Source organism: Lagopus muta, chromosome 14 (genome assembly GCF_023343835.1).
Source record: "Lagopus muta isolate bLagMut1 chromosome 14, bLagMut1 primary, whole genome shotgun sequence".
In the NCBI taxonomy this organism is placed as follows: domain Eukaryota; kingdom Metazoa; phylum Chordata; class Aves; order Galliformes; family Phasianidae; genus Lagopus; species Lagopus muta.
This window is the reverse complement of record NC_064446.1, coordinates 12589649-12602528: the sequence shown is the minus strand read 5'-3', so window position 1 is coordinate 12602528 and position 12880 is coordinate 12589649. Positions and strand designations below refer to the sequence as shown.

Sequence of the window (12880 nt, the reverse complement as noted above, 5' to 3'; positions counted from 1 at the left end):
AAGAGAAAAGAAACCACGTTTTTGTAACTGACAACGTGGCAATTGCTCAGTGCGCTTTAGTGCAGCCCAAAGCTAAGCCCTCTTCTAATAGCTCAGGCAAATGGCAGTGCCAGGAAGATAATTATAACAGGGATCAGGGATTTCTTTACATACGTGGCGGCTTAAACCCTGGGTTTGGGAGAAAGCAATGAGAAGCCTGGTGCAGCAGTGCAGCCACTTCTGGAAATAGGGTGGCATGAGGAGTCCTGATGTCCTCCTGGTTATGGGGAAGAATGGGACCCCCAGTGTGGGGCACACTGCCCAGCCTGAGAGGATGACAGAGGCAGAGCTGGAGCAGCTGGCTGGCTCTGTGACCTCAGGCTTTAAGGAGCTGTAGAAATGACGGAGAGCTTGCAAAAAAAGAGCCCTCTCTGCATTCACAAGGCTTAGCAGGGCTGTCAGAGAGGAGATGTCAGGCTGCCAAGAGAAAGTGTGGACCTCACACATCTTGAGGATCATCAGATGTATCTGAAGCTCAGGTGCCAGGCAGAAGGTGGCCCTGGGTTCTCATCATCTTTGCAGTGCTTGTGGTGTTTTGCCCAGCTTCTGGTCCTGCTTGGTGCTTCCTGCACCCCACGGCACCCTGACACTCCACTGGAAATGCAAACAAGAGCAGAGTACGTGGGGCTTGACCTCAGCTTGCAGCAAAGCCAAGAGGTTTGCAGGCTGAGGGCTGAACTCGAGATAACCCCAGTTCCAAATCCAAATCTTTTCATCCTCCTGGAAGCCCCTTGGGCAGATCTGGGCTGGAGCAGTGCAGGGAACCCTGGGGCCCACCAGGAGGTGAACAAATCTACTCTGAGGGAAGGAGAGAAAATTGAGTGGTGAAGATACAAAGGGATTCATAACCCTGCAGTCACAGACCTGCTGATGGAGCAGTCTTCCCTGCTCTCAGCTCTGGGAGGAAGAGCAAAGAGTAGGAAGGGAAGAACTTTCCCAGGAGTGTTTTTGGAGAGCAGTGCTCCTGCATTTATCGCTGGTGGATGCTACTGCCAACAACAAACCCAAAGTGCACACAGATAGGCAGGGTGCCCTGGGATGTCTGTGGGAATGTTGCTCACTGAGATGTCATTGATCACCATGCAGTGAGCTCAGGACACACAGCTGTGAGCTGCAGCCATGGGGTGCAGTGGGGAAGGATGGAGTGGGAGGGGAAGATGAGTGAATGAGCGAGTGTGGAGCACTGCTTCTCCCAGCATCTCTTCCAGTGCCTGTTCCTGGAGGGCTCTGCAAGAGGGTGACACAGGTGAGCAGGCATTGGCTCTGCTTGAGGCAGATGGAGAGAGAAGAGTGGCTGTCACTGCAGATTTTCAGCCGGAGGGCTGTGGGAGGGGAGGAGAAGCCCAGCTGTGCGTGGCTCTGCAGTGAGTCACAGCCCGGCAGCAGCTCTGTGTTCCCGCTGTGTGCGTGGGCTCCTCCATGGGAAGGAGCCTTCACCCTTTGCTCAGTGTGTCCCTGCATGAGCCCAGCATCTCCAGTATCCGAAGGGCCTCATTGCCTTTCCTAAAAGGACTTCCTTGCTGCAAGGGGCTGTTCTGCATTTCTTCATGAACACGGGAGTGCTGTGTGCCTGGGCTGTGGGGTGAAGGCTCAGCCCAGCTTCTTGGCTCTGGTACATGTGATGTGCAGAATGTGCCACAGAGCTTCTGAGAATAGTGCAGGGAATGCTGGAGGCTGCAGGCAGCCCCACCTTGCTTCAAGTGTTTACCTAAGGTGCACTCCTGAATCCTTCTGGGGCTGACAGGTGCAGCTTGGCAGCTCCTGAAGCTACAAATAGAGCTACTTGAGGAAATACACATGAATCCACCTTCCAGCCCCTGGGACACAGAGCAAAGGAGGCTGGCAGGCTGCAGGGCAGCTCCTTGGCACGGAAATGCAGCAGAGAGCCCCCAAAGGCTTCAACACTTGAAGGGCTCAGGAAGGTCTCTGGGATCAGCTGCCTCCACTCTGGCACCCCAATGGGGCTCAGCAGGGCACATGGTGAGTGCTGGAGTACCCCAGGAGCACGCAGACACTCTGGGAATGTGCAGCTTTCAATCTGTTGCTCTGACACTTTCTGCTGGAGCCAAGCTCACTTCAGGACAAGCCCTGGCTTGAGGTGTCCCAGATGATCATGTTGGGCTGCCAGATGCAGGAAGCTTCATAAACCTCCTAAAGCAGGAGACAAAACGGAGTTGGTTTTGGCAGGACATATTTGGGAGGATCCTGTGCAGAGGGAAAAAGGAGTCACAGGTGGGCTCAGAAATGAGCAAGGGTGGTGTAGGGGAGACAGGAAGAGATGCTTTCTGACAGCAGGGCTGTCATCTGTCCCGAGCTGATTTGTAAGGGTTTCACTTTTCAGCATGAAAGAAACCAGAGAGGACACTGGCTGAAAACACAGCAGGATGCTGTGTTCTGCATATGAGGGCATATGCAGAAAATACCTCATCACTGCTCCAGTGTGATGAGTTCTGGGGAGCTCAGTTTAGCCCTGAAACCTGTTTACTTCCCTTTGAAAACCACTGCCCAGCTCGGCTGGGTTTGGCAGCAAGTACTGGGGCTGTAGGAGGACCTGGGGCTGCTCCGTGCCTGTGGGTTTGGGCAAGGTGGGACGTGGTCAGCCCCAAAATAGCAGCAGGGCTGCGGGTGAGCGCTGTGACTTTCCATCCCCTGCCCAGCTCGGGGCTGCCTCCCTCTCTTGGGACCTTCTGCTAAAATTAACAGTGCTGCCCTATGCCCTGCTTTGCTCTATCGGCAGCTGTCTGAGTGGATGGGGAGGGGGGTGGAAAGCACACTTAAAAAAGCAAAAGTGTTAGATATGGATAATTCCCCTTTAAATGTCTCACTTATGTGGGGAGGGGGGGGGGGGGGGGGGGGGGAAACATGGAAAAATGTCTTTACTTGCAGTATGAACCCTGGGGAGGTCCCTAGGCTCTTTCCTTTGTGATGCTGTGACTGCAAATGAATTAATTATATCAAGAGTCTGCAAAGAGCAGAGAGAAAACTACAGAGGAGTGAAATCAGCGTTGGTGATGCCACACATCCAGTCCCTTAATTTCACCACTCTTCTTCATCCGCAGGCTTAGAAACAAGGAATGTTATGGAGAATGTTACAGCTCCCCCGCCACGACTGTGGAATCTGGAATAAGAGTTGGAGGCTTTCTGCCTTCTTCCCCCTGTGGGGGGTGAATTTTGAAACCCTCCTCCCTGGGTTGGGTTGCCCATTGTTTTGCAGGGCGATGATGAGTGGTGCTGGTTCCTGCCTAGCTTCCCTCTGTCTGAACGTGGCCCTTCCAGTGTCTGTCCCATGGCTCCTGCTGTGCCCAGGAGGTTTGTGGAGGGGGTGGCCCTGGCTGACCCCTTTCTGGGGGTGCATGGTGCTGTGCATGGGCCCTTGGTGAGAAGCCTTAAGGAATCAGAGCTGGCCTCTTGGTTTCCTCAGCTTTGTGTCCTGATCATCACTTTGACATACGCCAACCTCAGGGCAGGGCGAGCTCGGAGGGCTGCTCCTGAAACTGGAAAGCTGAAAATCCTACCCCCCCCCCCCCCCCCCCCCCCCCCGTGTTTGGAAGGCCACAGAGAGGGCTCTGGATGTGCCACATCTCTGCTTTCTTGGCTTCTCCGCTGGCAGAGGAAAAGCTGAATTAAGAAAGCAAACGGAGAGGAAACTGGGGAGGAATAACGGCGGCACTGTGTGCTGAGGACAGCTCTGGACTCAGTCCTGCACTGGTTGCCCTGGAAATTGGATGCTTCCCACTGAGCTGCCCACTTTGCTGGCTGCTGCTGGGAGGGGAGCAATGTCCAGAACCACCAGGGAGGAAAAAACAAAGGGGAATATGGATGCAAATGATGGTATCAGGGTTTTCTCCATTAAGGGAGACCCCAAGCTCTTTTCCCTATGCCTTTTTGGACAGTCGAAAGAAGTAAACCCCACCAGCTCAGCAAACACACAAAGTGAGGCAAAATCCAAGCACTTTTGGGGCTGGCTGTGGGTCTGCAGCCCTGCAGTGGGGCTCATCCACAGAACCTGGGAGCCAGCGTGGTGCTCAGCACAGAAACAGCAGCCCCAGAAACACAGCATCCCTAGGAAGGAGCAGTGGACCGATGCTCCAATCCAACCAGGCAGCAAAAGACTCCCTGCAATCAGTGCCCAGCACCACCTTTATGGGCACTGCAGTGTGTGCCCCCTGCAGCACCCTGTCCCATGCAGCCTTTTGATGCCAGCACTGCACTATTATTATTATTATTTAAAGGTATGCACAAGAGATTAAGCCAGCAGTCCCTGTTATGATTGCTGGGCATTGTGCTCCATGCTGACGCTGGTTTCTGTGGGCCAAGCTCCATCCATGAGCGAGCAGCAGCTTCAGAGGGGGGATTTAGCTCAGCTGAGTGCGTTCGGACATAGTGGATTCCTGCTGCATTCAAGCATCTCCTTTTACTCACCAGGGAATGGGCTGAGTTTGTTGTTTCAACATTTTCTCATCCATCTGTTGGAAATGGGTGAGCTGATCCCTGATGGGCTGAGAGATGGCCCTGTCCTGGGAATTCCCTAACAGCTGTGTTCCGTGGGAAACTCGGACACACGGCAGCATCTCAACACAGCACGACTGCTCTGGACCAGTGAGGACAAAGCTGGGCAGCAGCCAGCAGCCCTTCAGGAGGAGTTGGGAGGGTACAAGAGCAGGGCAGGATGGCAAACGGGGGACCCTGCATCGTGCCCCATGCACTGCCTCCCTACCTGCTCCCTGCCACTGCCCCCAGTGCCACCACCTGCAACAGCTGCAGGGCTTGGAAACTCCACTTGCCCAGAGCCTGATAAATTATACCTTAGTCCTAAAGGGGCTCAGGCTTTTTTTTTTTTTTTTTGCAAACACATGCAGCACAAAAGCTGCCTTTCTCCCTCTCATTTGACTTTGTTTTCTCTCCCTCCTCATCTGCTTTCAGCCAAATGGGTGAATAGCTTCAGTATATACTGTGGGAGGATAAAGCCAAGGCTGGAGCAGTGGGAAGGATGCAGAACAGCAGTGCCCTGTGCCCGCTGCCTTCCGGAGGGGTGGGCACTGTTTGCTACCCTCGCTCTGTAACCCAGCCTCCATCGCCTCGATGAACCCTTTAAGACTGCAGCACTGAAAGAAAATATTTGTGCTCTGGCTAGCACATGTGCACGCTTCCTGCTCTTGAAATCCCTAATTAAGCTTGTTTTTTATTTATTTATTTTTTCTTTTTGTTTAGAGAATCCTTCCCTTTCGGGACATGGGATGTTTTTCTCCAAGCCATTGGGGATCACCATGTGCAGGAACCAAGGGGGATCTCCCATCCCTTGCCTGCTTTCTGCAGCCTGTGGGGTTATTTTGGAGATTCTCTCATTTACTGGGTGGTTCAGCTGAGTCCAACCTCTCCTTGGGCTAAAATCATATCCTGTCAGTCAGATGGTAATTAGAAAGCATCAAAAAGCCAGTGGTGCTTAAGGCAGTGCCGGGGTAACCAAGGCAGCTTCTACTTCTGTGGATAAAGGACTGAGTTTGGAAGCTGTAGACGTTTCCACTGAAATCAGGTTTTGGTTTAAAAAGGGGAAGGAAGGTAGCATGGGGTGAAAAATGCCTCCCAGGAGCATAGCAGCACTACAGCACTGCTGCAGCCCATCTGGGCTCACCCAGCTCTTACTGGTGCTGTGGTTAGACGTGGCCCTGCATACCTAAGCGAGGTGACACAGGGTGTTATCACCCATCTCTGGCTGCATGCTCATGGCCTTGGAGATGCACACTGCACTCCCTGGAGGCAGGACACCAGAAGGTAATTTTTCTGGAGGTTCCTTATCTTATCCCAATGAGACAAAGGAAGGCAGAGAGCGTCCTGCAGGTCTGGCTGAAACGCTCTGTTCCCTGATAAGCTTGCAAGGTTGACGCAGGAACACAGGAGATGCTGTCCTGCTGGGTTGTGATGGAGAAAACAAGCAGCAGCTTGGGCTCATCCAGCAGCCCTGATCTAATAGGAATCACTGTTGTTTGGTGTTCTCCCTGATGTGCCTGTTTGGAACAGGGTCAGTGCAGCAGAGACAGCAAACAACATGAGCCACACACACACACAGAGCTTCCATAGGAAAGCAAGGACACCCTCAGGGAGGCTGCAGTCCTGCAGATGGATGCTGAAGCTTCAGGCATCTGGAGGAGTCTCCCAGCTGGTGGAGGGCAGAAATCTCTGCTTGTCTGGCTCAGTGATAAGCAGGCTTCAAGCAAAACAGCCAGTTCAGCAGCAGGGAGGATAAGCCAGGGGAGTAGGACAGTGTAAGCTGCAGCCAAGGACGAGCAGCCTGGATCCCAGCAAGCCAGACTAGGAGTGACTCCCTTGTGTGCACGACAAGGACAGCTGGCTCCAGGCACAGCAGTGCCACAGTGTGCCACTCAGCTCTATGCCAAGCTAATGGCATGCACCCTGTCCCTGCACATGGCCATCAGAGCAGAGCTGCTGGGCATGCAGCTGCCAGTAATGGGCTGGCTGTGTCTGGGAGGAAGCTGAAAGCAAAAATTAGCTAATATTGGCAAGAATACCAGCTGAGAAAATGCAAGAAAATGATGCAGTGATGTTACTTTTATCATTGATCTTATTCTCTTTTTGCGAATCGTGATCATTGATCATTCTCTTACATTAAAAAGTAATTAAAAGGGTCTGCAATGTGTTCCTTGAAATGTCTGCAGCCCCTGGAAGTGCATCTGCAGCAGTTAGTTGTGCTTCAGATCAATGGTCAAGAAGAACTTGACGTACTGAAGCTCTCCAGGAAAAGATCAAGTTGCAACAGTGCCAAATGTAACTTCAATGTACAAGTGTGAAATATCTCCTAAATATAAAGTGACCACTTCCTTCCAAATTCCGCTGGTTTTCCTGTCTGCAGATCAAGCCACACGTAACTGGTAGACATGGAAGACATCCTCTGAGTGAAATGACCGTGGACAATCCCATCAGTGGGCTGAGACTTGAACTGAACGAACGGAAGCTGGACCAAGCAACAGTGTAGCCCATAAGAGAGAGTCCCACATCCCCTTGCTTCCTCCATCCCTTCTGCACTGCTCATCAGCATGGGCGTTCTCCTGCCATGCCAGTCACACCTGGGGATCTTGCCCAGCATCAGGGCTTTGTGGTGCTGTTAACCTGTTTGGTAAGCAGGCATGGAAAGAGGCAAAAAGGTGAAGGGATTGATCCAGGTGTGCTGAACTGGACTCAGGATCCAGAACGATTCTTCACATTCCTATGGGAATGTACTGACCTGATAAGCACTGCACTACTGCCAAGTCTGTGTTTCTGCTCCTACCTGCAGTGTGGTTGGCCTCTTAGCTAAACCATGTTACTGGGGTCCAGTGATTTCTGTCCAGTGGTCTCCTGCAGCCCCAAAGCACGCTTGGTTATCCCTGACCTACAGCACCCACTCTGCAAAAATTCCTTCTTCCCATTCTGAATGGAAAGTTAATGTGTTCTGTGGAGGAAGCAAACATCCGCCACAGATTCCCTGAATCTAAGTGACCTTCAGCTGAGTTTTCCTGAGCCATGTCTCTCAGGCAGAGGTTGCAGTCAGCTTCTAAAGATAGGTGCAACTTCCTCAGACCTGCCTTGCATGTGATGGGTATTTTCCCACCCTTAAAAGCCGCTTGTACAGAAAACCACATAAAGACACACAAGACACACAGACACATGCTGAAAGATAGAAGCAGCACCTCGATTTACTATGGGACTAGAAACAGCATATAACCTCCTTCTCTAGATTTGTCCACTTTTAAAGCCCAAATGCAGCTGTCTCCTCCTGCCAGCTCTCTCCTTTCCGACATCTGGCAGGGTAGCAAAGGTCAAATGGCAGAGCAAGGTGGGAGATATGCAAACAGCTTAAACCATCTTATTTGCTGGTCAGGTTTTGAGTTCCTGTAATAAATAAATAAATAAACAAGCAAACAAATAAGTGGCAGGAAAAACAAAGCAGAGGCACGGAGGAGATAAAGCTATGCAAAGATGCCCTCTGCTGGCCACAAGTCAAAGGAAAAGGCGATGGTTAATTCTTTGCAGGTATTTCAGATGTAGTTCATAGGTTCCCCTGCAGATTGATACTGGCTCCTGCAGTCAGTACTGTGAGCTGGAAACTATTTGAGGCACCAATCAAGTCAGAGCGTGCTCCCCTCTCTCTCTTTTAAATAGCAATGTTATTTGATTAAAGTTAGGATTTAAACATAGCTTCTTAGAAGTATTGTTAGCATGCTCATGTGATACAAATTGCAGATATTTTGTCTGTTAGATCAGTCTACTAAACAGTACAGATATACTGCATGCAGATATTACTATCAGTTCGACTTTTTCTTCAATCATTTTAAGTCCTGCTGGCTTAAACCTCTCCTTTAACTTACTGACTGGGAATTAATCAGCACGAACTGATTTTGGTGCACTTCTGCTGGATAATTGTGAAGATCAAGTGAGACCATTTTAAAACAAACTAGGCCATTTTAAAACAATGCTACTGCATTAGAAAGCTCCAGCACAGAGCCAAGCTTTTAAGAGATGCTGCATAATTATCAAGGACACTAAAGAAAAGCACATACAGTGAGTGGGCAACCCTCTCCTCTCACTTCATTCTCTTTCACTGAAATTAAATCCTGTCCACAAAAACCTTTCACAGGAAGGAGGGTGCATCTCAGCATCATGCAGGGGCTCCAGGAAAACCCACAGGCTGCAATTGGGTTGTCTTTGAGATAGATGTCCAATTGGCCAGGGGCTGAAAGAGTTGGGAGTCAATCTGGAAACCAGCATTTCAGCAGGGTGCTGCTCCTTTGTACCCTTGGAGGATGTGTAAGTGCAGTAACATGATCAAAAGCTGGAGTTTCCTTTGCTAACAAACAACCCCCTGAAGCACCTACTCACAGGTGTCTTTCTGTCTCATCACTGTCCCCAGCATTTTTGGTCACTCTCTCTGGCCATTTCACCAACGTCCTTGGGGTTTGTTTTCATTCATGATATACTCTGGCAAACTCTAGGTTCACCTAGTAATTGCACACAGGCTACGTTCTACCTCTCCACACAATTAGATCATACAAGCATCAGTCAAAACCTCTCAAATTACCAAATGCCATAGTTCTCCTTTGGCTGCAGATACTACAGCCATAGTTCGGATCCTATGGGCTTTGCAGAGCAACTGAGGAGTCCTATATGGAAATGGTGCTGGCTGCATGTGCTCCCACTGCTTCTCCAGCATGAGGGGATTGCTAAAGCTAGACCTACAAGTCTCTCCTCCTTTGTGCTTCCCAGGAAACAGTGTGGTTTACTGAGAAAGCTGGAACAAGCTCAGATCTCTTCAGCGTTTCTTACACCTGATATATACCTAGCCTCCTCACAGCAGGCTACTGCACAGACTTCTCCCCCAGGTAGGATGCGCTCTTTCCAGTCTTCTTTAGAGTTTCCAATAGGGTGTCAACATTGTGCTCTGACTCAATGTACACCTTCTTGTTGGGCAGGTCAATATCAAACTGGACACCTGGAAGGAAAGCAAAAACATTTTACTTAGGTAGAAGCAAATGGTATGAGAGCAGGGAAAAGCTCACTTTCATGCATTTGTGCTCCCAAGGCCACCAAGTCAATCGTACATGCCTCTTGTCAGCAAACTTCTATCCCGTGACCAGCCAGCACAACCAGAGCGGGATCCCACCAGCACTGGTACAAAGGAAGCCAGATTGCCTATAGATGTGCATTAGGTGCCATAGCTTTATTAGGGGGCTTTATTAGACTAGCACAATCACAAGCATTAACAAGAACAAGTAGAGTTTAAACTGACCACTATAACCTCCAGACAGCTCACTCTGTACTGAGATTTGGAATGGAGGGACACTAATAAGGAGATGATGTGGAAGTTAAGATGGGGTCGGGGCAGGTTTCATCAGTGGCAGTACCAGCTAGCAGCTGTAAGCAGGAGGAGGACAAAGACACCTTCCATGTGGGTATCCCACTGGTAAATAAGTTCAGCCACTCTCAAACCAGTGAGAACTCAAATGAAGCTTCTACCCAACCATACAGTGTCACAAAACTTGTAGATATATAATAGCTTTGGCAGCTCTGTTGCTCCATCCCATGAGGCTGAATTTGGCCAGCATGTCAAAGAGTGATGGGAGAACAGAGGTGCTGAAAACCACACACAGAGGAACAGAAATCACCACAGCCTGGCAATGGGGTCCTGAAGAATTCTCACAGCTTGGCGATTGTGAGCTGTTCCCACTCGGTGAGGATGGGTAAACAGGATGACAAGTCCTCATAACTGGTGAGTGCAGGCCAAATCCTGCTCTCCTGCTGATCTCAGCACAGAGGAGACACAAGTTATAATTTTCCAGGTTGTACAAAAAGCAGGCTGTGCAAGCAGCCACCAAACCCTCTGTTCAGCAGCTCTTCACCATGACTGTTCTGCATTTGGATGTCGATGACACATCCAGGGAAGCAGCACAGCTACCATCGGCCTCCTAAGGAATGGCACCTGGCAGGAGATCCACCTCCTCTTCTTCTGCCCAGCCATCCTGAGCATTGGGGTGCAGCTCCTGGAAGCTTCAGGATGAGGTCCTGGTGGTGCACAGAGCCACCTGATGCTTGAAGCCTCCCGCATCCCCAGCATCTCCTCCTTCCCATGCTATTTCTCCAAGGCTCACACCAGTTCTGCTAGCAATCAGCTACCAGCAGCTCAAAAGCAGAGCGTTTGGTAGCAGTTTTCCACCCGGACACTTCCAGCTGTTACCCACATTGCTTCCTGCTCAAAACGGAGGACCACGAGGCAGTGATGTCTGGCCCCAGAGTCGTCACACACCCTGTAGCTTGACTCACCTCCCAGTCTGTGCAGGACACGGGTGACTGCATTGGAGCAGCCTTCGCAGGTCATGTCCACAAAGAACTCGTGTCTCTGCAAAAAGACAGACGAGGGGTCAGGAGCATTCACCACCATCTTCCACGTTCTCCTCTGGCCTCAGGGAGGACAGCTCCAACCTTCCTCAGTCAAAACGTTCCAAGATGGGTTCCTCAGCAGAACTGAGAGCTCTCAGTACTTCTCCCTGTGGTGTCCTCCTGTTGTCCCTCACAGAACAACCACAGGGGACCTCTAGAAACCGCCTGGTCCAACCATGCACTGAAAGCAGGACACCTCCAGGGCCAGTTCAGCCCTCTGGGGGTTCTGCTGGACCCCACGTACCATGCACAGCCCAGGAGGAGCAAGTCCCCTGCTTTGCTCTGCAATGCCCACCCTATTCTTGTGCTTCTGGGCCCCAATGTCACAAACCCATAAAAACATCACAAAAATAAGTTTGAGGTCTGCTCCCCAGCACTACCTGCAGTATTCATGAGTGGCACTGGGCAATGAACATGTGCATGGCCCTAACACTGACCACTGCTCTCAGCCTTCAGTACTGGACAGACCCTCATCTCCTCTACTTTCTACTTTTCTTAGCTTTTCTTTCTTTTTTTTCTTACTTTTCCTTACTATCATATTTTTAAGTTCTTTACTATGAGAGTGGTGAGGTGCTGGAACAGCTGCCCAGGGAGGCTGTGGATGCCCCGTCCCTGGAGGTGTTCAAGGCCAGATTGGATGGGGCCCTGGGCAGCCTGGTCTTGTATTAAATGTGGAGGTCGGTGGCCCTGCCTGTAGCGGGGGTTGGAGATTCATGATCCTCGAGGTCCCTTCCAACCCGGGCCATTCTGCGACTGTGATTCTTTACCTGATTTCCTTAAAAAAGCAAGATCGCTGCTTCTTACCTGCAATCCCTCCATCTTTTTACTCCAAACCAAGCCTTTCGCCCCCCCACCATCTTCACAGCACGGATCAGTCCGGAACTGAGCAGAACCGCAGCGCTCAGCACCACCATTTATTACCATTTTCAATCTGAACTGGCACTTCCTTGATGTTTTGACAAGCCAGCGGGAAGGAAGCCCTGCAGTTCCCAGGCTGGGCGCTCGCCACGCTGCCCGCAGCCCCCGGCCCTTCGATCCCCCTCCCCCCCGCCTCCCACCCCCCGCCGCCCCGCAGCCCGCCCGCCCGGCCCGCACCCACCGGCATGGCGCGGCGCGGCGCGGCTCCCGACTCGGAGGAAGAGGCGGGCGCTGAGCTCAGCTCCGCACAGCGCCCCCGGAGCCCCGGGAGGCTGCGCCGGGTACTCGTTGCCCGTGTCTGCAGCGGGAGCTTCGGAGCTCTCGGCTTCGGCTCACCCGTTTGCTGCGCGTGTTTGTTTCGATGCGTTCTTGAGCGTTTTTAATGGGACGGTGTAAGTTTTAGGAGAGTTGCTTTTGTTCTGAGAACCGCACCTTGGTTCTGTTTCTCTTCCCATTTATCTGATCTGTGCGTTAGAGTTGTTGAGGCTGAATGGCGGCTCTCTGGGTCACAGCGAAACAGAATTTTGGCCGAAAGCCCTTGCTCTGCTCACCCAAGGTGGGAGCAAGGCTGATGCCAACTGAGAGGCCAAGAGGCTTAGAGAAAGTGGTTTTGAGATGTGCCGTGGGGTTATGGACAGATAGAGGAATCAGGAGTCATCTCTACTTCAGAGCATGCTGAGTGAGAGGATGCTGGTCCCTGAGGATGGTTCTCTCTGCTCTGTTTGGCTTCTCCCCAGCTGTTTGGCCCTTTGAAGGAGGATGGGCTCCTTTCACAGAATCACGGAATGGCCAGGGTTGGAAGGGGCCTCAGGGATCATGAATCTCCAACCCCCCTGCCACATGCGGAGCCACCAACCTCCACATTTAATACAAGACCAGGCTGCCCAGAGCCCATCCAACCTGGCCTTGAACACCTTTAGGGACGGAGCATCCACAGCCTCTCTGGGCAGCTGTTCCAGCACCTCACCACTCTCTCTGTAAAGAATTTCCCTTG

At 51.4% G+C, this 12880-nt stretch overlaps 1 protein-coding gene across 1 annotated transcript; it reads right to left on the bottom strand.

Moving 5' to 3' along the window:
- Positions 1-7705: 7705 nt before the first annotated feature.
- ATOX1 (antioxidant 1 copper chaperone) lies at positions 7706-12162 on the bottom strand. Its single transcript, XM_048960101.1, has 4 exons — positions 12068-12162; positions 10852-10927; positions 9371-9523; positions 7706-7926 (listed from the first exon to the last, which is right to left on the bottom strand). The coding sequence occupies exons 1-3, from the start codon at positions 12071-12073 to the stop codon at positions 9390-9392; spliced, it is 216 nt and encodes a 71-aa protein (XP_048816058.1). The 5' UTR covers positions 12074-12162; the 3' UTR covers positions 7706-7926; positions 9371-9389.
- Positions 12163-12880: the final 718 nt, after the last annotated feature.

What these genes read in the sequence shown, in the direction of transcription:
- ATOX1 (XM_048960101.1), bottom strand. An exon ending in TGTCCTGCACAGACTGGGAG is followed by an intron (nt 9,524 to 10,851) that starts GTGAGTCAAGCT and finishes CTTTCCTTCCAG; the next exon opens with GTGTCCAGTTTGATATTGAC.